Source organism: Scylla paramamosain, chromosome 4 (assembly GCF_035594125.1).
Source record: "Scylla paramamosain isolate STU-SP2022 chromosome 4, ASM3559412v1, whole genome shotgun sequence".
NCBI classification, from domain to species: domain Eukaryota; kingdom Metazoa; phylum Arthropoda; class Malacostraca; order Decapoda; family Portunidae; genus Scylla; species Scylla paramamosain.
Window position 1 is genome coordinate 21,297,328 of NC_087154.1, and position 9,699 is coordinate 21,307,026.

The 9,699-nt window shown below is 37.1% G+C and overlaps 1 protein-coding gene across 5 annotated transcripts in view; it reads right to left on the minus strand.

Annotated features, from left to right (window-relative positions):
- Window positions 1-1,368: 1,368 nt before the first annotated feature.
- LOC135099835 (ADP-ribosylation factor GTPase-activating protein 1-like) overlaps window positions 1,369-9,699 on the minus strand; it is a 54,845-nt gene continuing 46,514 nt past the window's right edge. For 3 of the 5 annotated variants that reach the window (XM_064002424.1, XM_064002422.1, XM_064002420.1), the window contains 4 exons: window positions 7,843-8,003; window positions 6,786-6,878; window positions 6,416-6,587; window positions 1,369-5,066 (listed from right to left, as the gene is read on the minus strand). In XM_064002424.1, coding sequence (XP_063858494.1) covers window positions 4,950-5,066; window positions 6,416-6,587; window positions 6,786-6,878; window positions 7,843-8,003 — 543 coding nt within the window. In that variant the 3' untranslated portion in view covers window positions 1,369-4,949. The remainder of the gene's footprint in view (window positions 5,067-6,415; window positions 6,588-6,785; window positions 6,879-7,842; window positions 8,004-9,699) is intronic. The other 2 variants (XM_064002425.1, XM_064002423.1) reach the window with 1 other exon arrangement.

Below are 9,699 nucleotides of genomic sequence, written 5' to 3' on the forward strand. Positions count from 1 at the left end.
ATCATCTCATTTCCTTTGCACGCATAATATGTACAAAATATTACCAATGTAACATAAGTTCACCTTTGCCCTGCTCAAGTTTTCCTTCCACTATCCGACACTAAGTGTGAGCTGCATCAAGTTAATCTTATTCTATGTTTCTTGTCTTACCACTATGTCATAGCTGCAAAGCGGCACATCCATGTTCCCTGTAATAATAGCATTTTTGGATTTTCATCTTAATTCTGAAAATTATGCAGTGAGGCTGTGGAATCCAACAGGTATGTCTTGAGATTCAGAATGATAATCAGCATGCCTTTCAAGACAACCAGTTCATACTTATAAAAATTACTGAATATACATTATTTTATCAAATGACAAAAAGTACAAAAAGAGCATATTGCTATAGCTTCCAGACTCCTCTCACATTTGGCACATTGATGTACTGGAACACTTGTAACTTTCGTCAGGAGAATTGGATATGTGATACTGCATTAACTGGAGATGCAATAAAAACATTAAAAATTATGCAGTAAAGGTAAAACAGCTCTGGTGTTTGGCTTTGGTGTGGAGATGCTGTCAAACTGACACTCAAACAGAGTTGGTGGTGTGGATACATCTCTCCACTAGAGGCCCGGAGGATAAAATAAGAGGGAATACTTGTGAATGCTAATGAAGATGAGAATCCATGCATGTAGACACTGTCTCTGCTATGTGCTTTTGTAAGGAATGCTCTACAGGTACTTCTTGAAAGGTCAAGCCCATTATATGCTAATACCCATTCCTGAAGATTGGGTGGCCCTGGTATTAAATTCCTCATATGCAGCTGTCCATGCATCTTATCCAAGTACATTCAAGTTCTCCTACTTTCTCATGCTCTCACACATATGCCAACACTCTAACTTCCCACTTTACCAACAGTTGTCCTATTATACTACTGGCATCCATTCCATTCTTGTGTGTCTTTATTTTTATTTCAATGGATTATTCCCTCAAGGTTAAGTAATTCCAGGGTGCTGCATTTCATCACCTCTACTATGTCACAGCATATTCCCTTTCCCTTACTGGATATAAAGAATCTTCTATAAATAGTTTCACTGTTTATCTGCTTGCACAACAGCCACCTCTCAAGTAACTTCTTTTCACTGCTCATGTCCTAGTTCCTTGAATTTTATTCCACATCTTATGATTGTTACTCTCCAGACTATCTTGCTATCCCAAGAAGCCTTTTTACTTTCACATTTGCAATCCTTCCTCTCATCATGTACCCAAAGATCCAATTACTTTCCTTTATTGCAAAGCTCTCTTTCTTTCTCTCTTTCTTGTCTTTCCTTGAACTAACACACAGACTTTTGTGTTTGTATGGGATTACTTAGAAATTAAAAATAGTCACCATTATGGTTTTACTAATGACAATAAAGGACATGAGTAATCTAGCTCATAAGAAATAGCATGATTATGTCATTACAAAATACTTTAAATAAATATGTATAGTACAATACATACATATGCTGATAATTCAAGCAAAAATATATCTTATAGTCCTGCCTGAACAAGTTATGCTAAAACGTAGCTACTTTGAAATGAAGAGAACATAGTGGACAAATGACTTGTCAGGAAACTGATGTTTGCAAGAAACAGAATAATATGTATCTATAAGTTACAGCATCATCAGACAAGGCCAGAACATGATGAGCAACACTCACTCCATGCTTCTGAAAAGGCAAGTATAGGAGCTGGAGTGGAGCTTCACTGCACAGACACAAGACACATTACCTGTTATATAGCAAGTTGTCTGCAAATCTTTGTGCTGTCATATATGAACATAACTATTGCTGCTATAGCAGCTCCTTAGCAGTTCATTTAACATAAATATTGGGTTTACTCTTGTACCTCAAAAAGTAGACAAAGGGTTCAAGAATAAAAGGGTCACTGCCAGAGCACCTCATTTTTCTTCAATCAATACTTTTGTATGATGATCATGAAGGCAAAGACACAGGTGTCATTTTCAATAAGCCCTTCTCAGTTGGGTACACAAATTTGATATTTCAATGTGCTGTTTTTTGGTCAACAAGTGTTTATGAGAAATATGATTACTGTCTACTATTCTGTTAATACAATTGATCCTCTAAATGATATCAAAATATTTTTCATATTTCTCACTTAAACTCCCACATCAATGAGAGTTATGCATCTTTGAACACACTTTAATTACAGTTCCTCAACTCCAAGTTTGAAGACATCATCCAATTTCTAAATGTCATTAGTAAACAGAACAGCAGTTCTAAAATCTGGCCCACACTGCATTAGAATCCCTAGAAGCTTTACTCAAAGGCTCTCAAGCTAAAATGTTTTTTCTCCACCACCAACTTCATAACTGAGCTTCTCCAAGTAACAATCTTTTGCGTAGGATAACTGCTCTAAAATCAGAATAGTACTTTACATTATCAAAATGAAAGCATACTCCTTTACAGCAATAAAATACTCTTAGGTTATTATCTCATCTTGTGAGGAATGGAACGGATCAAGTCTCTGATACATACTTTGGAAACTCATTTATTTCTAAGTATAGAATTATCACTGTTACAGGAGGATTCACTGAATTTTAAGCCAGGATTCGATCAACAACTGCTGATGTTTTAGAACTGACTAGACTTCAGTGAGAGTTAATCACAAGTCCAGAAATGATGATCATCACACCAGCTAATACCTGAAATCATGGAATACACTTGCCAGAGGACCTTAAAAATGCTGAGCAACATTTATAAACTGGATTTCATCACAGGTGATGTCTGCTTGGCACCAGTAGTTGCTCAGACTATGAAGTCCCAACTGTTCCCAACATGTGTAATTATTGCCACACCCATAGATTATTATGAGGTGGCAAAGAATAAAAAGGATGGACTCAACAAGTTATCTACTTGAAGCATTAAAACAGATTAACCAAGCTAGAAAGAAAAAAAAGGAACACTTCTTGTTACTCTGGGAATCTTGCAATACATTTTAGAAACTTGTACACATATACACACTTACACAGGTGAGCACATATATGCTTGTGTGAACATGCATGCATGCATGCACACCTCTTTCCTGTACATCAACACACACCCACATACACACACACATACATACAATCCTAGTTCATTAACATGCCACTCCTATGTACACATGAAACAAAAAACATGACTCAGATTATGAGAGAGAGAGAGAGAGAGAGAGAGAGAGAGAGAGAGAGAGAGAGAGAGAGAGAGAGAGAGAGAGAGAGAGAGAGAGAGAGAGAGAGAGAGAGAGAGAGAGAGAGAAATATATATATATAGATATATATATATATATATATATATATATATATATATATATATATATATATATATATATATATATATATATATATATATATATATATATATATATATATATATATATATATGATAACTCCTCTGCCTAAATGGTTATTAATTTCTACCTAAACAAAATACTTTACAAAAGTGGAATGAATTCACTTTTCTGTTGGGAAAGTAACTTTAAAAAAGTGAAGGGAAAACACACACACACACACACACACACACACACACACACACACACACACACACACACACACACACAAACACACACACACACACACACACTACATGACGAGACCAACAACCTTGGTGAGGCTCACTTGCTATAGCAGAGCAGTCCTTATGACACCTATGCCTCCTATCTTTTCTTGCGCATAAAAATGTGCTGAATCCTGTCTCATTCTGTCTTCCTATTTGTTTAAGTGAAAGAAATTGATGAAACAATCCTTGAGAACAAATGACTGTAGAGCTTAACAGAAGTGAGTCTTGATAAACCTGGCAGAGTAACAGGAGGATACAATTGCAAATCTTCTGGTGTTGAGTATAAAAATAGTTACTGTATATACCATTGATGGGGCTAGGTGCTAAGAGCTGATGATTGTTATGATGTCATGGTGCTTCCTACATTGCCTGTGATTCCATTACTATGCAGGTCATAGTTGTTTTGAAAACCCTTTGGCTCACATGAAGACTGCTTGTCAAAAGAGCACTGGGGGATGGAAATAGAAGCAAAATATATAGAAATATATAGACAGTGCTACTGACAGTTTTATCTGCATTTTTATCATTTCACACAACCTTTACTCATTAACAAATTCCACAGATATCTAAATAAGAATGAAAATCAACAATGAAGTAAAAATAAATGAGTAAATACATTTTTTTAAACATCTGATTCAACATGGGTACTGTATTTTATAGTTTCTTAGAAAGAAATAAAATTAAGTTAATCTTAAAAAAAACTACTGGCTGTAACTTATATTTGCTGGCTCATTTATAATCACAAATAGGATATACAACATATTTTTCAATAGCTTTTTCATATATATTAAATAGGTTTTTTGTTTTGCTACAACTTATCATACGAAATTGCACCGCATACCCATAAATTTTATGATCCATTTAAAAAATCTACAAACAATGTCTTAATAACAAAAATATTACTATGTGCAATATACATTCTTCATCTGGGACACCCACACACTGCTGCTCACTCTGTTAGGCTGCCCCTCCACCACCACACATCACAGGAGGACACAAATACTACAACAGTCTTTTGATCATGATTAGTCATAAAACTGGTGTCATTGTTTTCAATGAAGATTTGCTAGATCCAATTATCTGGTAATGATCAAAACACTTCTTTCCTGCTGAAAGGTTTCACTATATCAAATCAGCTATTATTAAATAATGGTTTCTTCCTTTCATATAAATACCATTAATACTAGATTCTTTCCTCTCCATGAATATAAAAAAATAATATATATTCTAAATGAATTTTGCAATTCATTCAAAAGACTGTATCTAGTAAAAGTTCAAGAAACTCACTCATCACTTTAGAATCTACTTTAAAATGTTCTCATTTCATTCAACATCCTCATCTGCACATGGCAGGTGTTTATTGGAAGGTCACTGGGCATCAACTTTCTCCCAGTCATCATCCCAGTTGTCCCAGGTGTGCCCCTTGCCGCCAACACCACCACCACTCCCCACATCCACCAACAACTCTTGTTCAGCCTTCCCTTCCTGCAAACAGATACAAAATATTATATCACTGCAAGCTTTGTATTTATTTAAAAAAATCAACACATTCAACTTTAAGTAAAATGAGCATCCATACAAGAGTAACATCAATATAACTTTCGTTCTCTTAACAACCAGCCATTTCTCACACACCTTTGGGAACATTCAAGGAAATGACATAAACACAATATATGAGACATCATCAACAACTTGGTAAAAACAAAAAAAACTCATCAATGTTTGCAAGAGTTGGCAATCTGTTACCTAATGTTATAGTTTACTGTAGACAACAGTTTGCATATAGATTTTATTTAATGCTTCCTAATAAATCACCTGATTGAGAGAAATACATGTTTCAATGTTATTATTTTTTTCCAACTCATGTTCTGTATATCAGAACAAAGAATAACAAAATATTGGCTTGCTAATATCTTACACCAACAAAACCTGTATATGACATATTTCTGCCCTTTCAAGTGGGTGGCAATTACTTGGAGACATGGCCTATGAAAGAGAATATGGAATATATGGCATGTCTCTTGAAAGTAAAGGAATATATTTTTGAGTGGTATGGGTGGTCAATTACATTTAAAGATTGTTTTGGTCATGTGGAGAGAAAGCAAGAAAATGAGATGAGAATACACACAGGAATAGATGTTGTGAGATATGAAAGAAAAGACTCATAAAAGGGGAGGACTGCTCTGGAAGACCAGAAAGAAGAAGGATGAGAGGTTGAGGTGAATGGAGTGTGTGAGAGTGCAATATAAGGACAGAATCAAGTAGAGGCTCTTTTGTTATGGACATCTGCATGAGGGAATGATAAATGATTATCAATATGAATTAAATAAGATTATAATTATTGTAATCTGTGGTCTAATTCAATAACACCTACTTTTATTTTCCATGACAAACTGATCTACAATGAAGAGAATTTAGGCAAATTCTATTGATGCCAATTATGATAAATGGCAAAAGACAACTGATTTGAGAAAATAAAGCTTCTCAACGATCTCTTTCACTTTTTAAAATACATCCCCCCAACTTCCAATACCACTTAATTCATGAATGCCAGAATGTTGGATGGGAATCAAGAAACTGCAATGTAAGTATGCAGCAGCAGGTGTTTAGATGATATAAAAAAAAATCTTCCTCTTTCAGGCGAGCTGTTATGTCTCTAGTATCATGTTTTTCCCTGTTGCTCTGTGTATTTTCATTACAGGCTACACACTCAGTATAAACTAAAATAAGAAATTCATGACATATAATCATGATGCTGAAATAAAATTACTGCAGCAAGAAAGTGCCCAGTTTAGATGTTTGGTAGCATAAAAAATAAGGACCACACAAATCACCTTTTTGGTTGAGCTTCTATTCTTCTTTGTAGCATTGTTGGCATTCTTCTTGGAAACCCGAGAATTAGGAGAGGTCTCTGTTGAGTTCAGTTTGGTCTGTCCAGGTGAGTTTGGCTGGCTGTTGTTGCCCCAATCGCTGGTCCATGTGTCATCACCCCAGCCATCATTTGCCCTTGAAAAAATGCACTATTTACTGTTCTGTTCCAGTACAGATATGGCACAGCAAGGTAAAGCAAAAGGACTAACATATTGTGAGACTGCAAGTTCAGTTATTAGTTATTAAAACATTTTAAAGCTGCTATATTATTAACATAAAAAGTCTAAAGGTAATATAATGCACATATGTTAAGACTATGAGGCAATGTCTTACTCCACACTGCAACTTTCACCCTCTGCTTTTTCATCATCACCACGGCCATCACCACTGCTGCTGTCAGGGTCAGAGGTGTTCACACTGGTTCCACTGGGTTAGGGGTTGAGGAGAGCCATGCAGGTATTTGATGAGCATGCAAATAAGATTCCCCAGCACCAATGTGTTAGAAGATACAGAAACATGAATAAGGTCATGACAAGCTTTTAGGTTGGGTTGTTCAACAGTTATTAGTGTGTTGCTCTTCTGTTATGTCCAGAATAATAAATAATAATGAACATGTCTTACCATGCATAATGCTTGGGGTAAGTCTATACATATGTACATGGACACAACTAACTGGTTAAGCAACGGCACAATCTTATCTAACCTACATTGATTCCTATACCTTGGAACTCCCTCAAGGGATGCTCATAATGGAGGAGTTCTATCTATCCCTGTCCATACAGTCCACTCTTGCACATTCTACCCAACATTAACATTGTCTATCCTTCCATATCATCTGCTCCACCTTAGCATACTCTCCTTGTCATCTTGCTAAATGATGCTTCCCCTCCTTTTGTGGCCTCACTGCACAAGACTTACTTCTTTCTCTTACCCCTATTCTGTCCACCTTTCTAATGCAAGAGTTAACCAGTATTCTCAGTCATTCATCCTTTTCTCTGATAAACTCTGGAACTCCCTGCCTGCTTCTGTATTTCCACCTTCCTATGACTTGAACCCTTTCAGGACACTTATCCTGCGGTTTTGACTAACACTTTCAACTCTGTATGGGGATTGGCAGCCTTTGGCTGATGGTGCCCCTCCTACATTAAAAAAATAAACTAACACAAATAACAAGTAACACAGATATTATGTAAATCATTAGTAATGGGATTTACACTGCCATAAGTATTTTCATGAATATTACAAGTATTTCAGCAGAAGGAAGTTGTTCACAAACCACAGAAACATACTGGTTTAGCCAGCAATACACAGCACATGTTTTGGATCAAGATCACATGCCTACGGACCATGCTGATTCAGTTCAACAACTGGAGAGCAGTTGTCAGCTCACCTGTTGTTGTCTAGTCGTTGGTAACCATCACCAGGGCCCAGCAGGAGAGAGGAGCGCTCATGAGGTCCTCCAGAACTCCCTGTAAGGCTTCCCATCCCTGCACCACCACTGCCCCAAGCCCGAGATGCTTCATTCCATCCTCGACGTGATACCTCGCTCACCTGCAAAAAGAGTTGCATGTTTATTGCAAGGAAACATTACATTTTCTTTTTTGTTTCTGATGTTCCTACAGGTTCTTAAATGAAATATAAAAGTATTGTAACAGACAACTTTTTCCACTACATGGCAGAAGAACAATCCTGAAGCATTACATACCTAATTCAATAATGTTAAAAAAAAAAAAAAGTATAAGCATACATGAGGTGACCTTATACACAAAAAAACTTGGGTAGAATACAAATCCAAAATTCATTAATCTCTTAGCTTGAGCTCTTAGCATATATTGTATGAAACATATTATATACATATGGTGGGTCCCTCACACATTATTATATAAAAGTAATATGGCTAAGAGATTGTTTGAGTGTGCACTAAACTTATGGCTGCCTCCCTCAAGAATGGTATGCCCATGCATCAGCTGCCCCTTGCTGTCACCAGGGTGATGTGGGATGACAGTTCCATGACAATAACACCACCATACTGCTACTTGATGCCTGACACAAATATGTGCATGACATACACCATCATCAGCCAGGTGTGTGTGTGTGTGTGTGTGTGTGTGTGTGTGTGTGTGTGTGTGTGTGTGTGTGTGTGTGTGTGTGTGTGTGTGTGTGTGTGTGTATACAGACATGAGGCCTGACAGACATCACTAAACAATATACTCTTTGAGCCCTCCTATGCAAGTGGTTGGTTTATTCTTTATTTTTTATTTTTTTTTATTTTATTTATTTATTTATTTTATTTTTTTTTAGGAAGATTTCATAAACCTTTTCGAGCTGTCAAACCCTAAACACACTGCAACCTTTGAGTAAGAGTTAAAATTTGTATCAGTGTATACTGTACCTTATAAGTAAACAAGTCAGCATGAGAGAATACTTACTACTAAACATCCTTAACTTTACTCACATTATCAATCATTCACTCAATTAGATGTTCCTGTCAGTATACAAAGTTTCCACAAATTGAGCCCAAGGTGAAGCCAAGCTAACTTCTCAGGGCCTGATTTACAAGTGTTTGGTTACTAGTACTAGAAAGTCAGGTTGTTTGCAGACCAAGCAAACACTGAATAAGTCGAGGTCACTGGGGAGAACAAGGGTCTGTCTGCGGGGTGAGGGACAAGATGAGGGATGGAGGACAGCAATCTGAACACACATGGGACCCCTGTTGGTTTAGCACAAATTATTGACCTATAATCTACGTTTATGTTTGCCCGTTTTGGTGAGGACTTCATGGTGCATACCATGTTTGGGGACTGATCTGAAGTGGCAGCGACCTTGGCTTGAGGAGATAATACACTTGCGGACACATACACACACACACACACACACACGGTGAATATAACATATGCGTCTTTTCTTCCCCAGAGAACATAAGCACATTACTCATGGGGATGTGAGCACAATGCTTTTCTCCCAGCAATGTGTGGCGTCCTTCAAGGCTGGGCAAGGCAGGTATCGCGGTCCAGCCTACTGGTCAAGGGGAGAGGGAGAGTGAGAGTGAGACATCAAGTGAAAGTATAGAGTACACACACACACACACACACACACACACACACACACACACACACACCTAATAAACAATAACCATTTGCAAACGGGAGGTGGCCGTCACGCAGAGAATGGGAACTGGGAGGGATGGCGGTATTTCTTCCGGTGAACAATGGGACGCTTAAATTCCCGCTTCTCCACCCGAACGTAT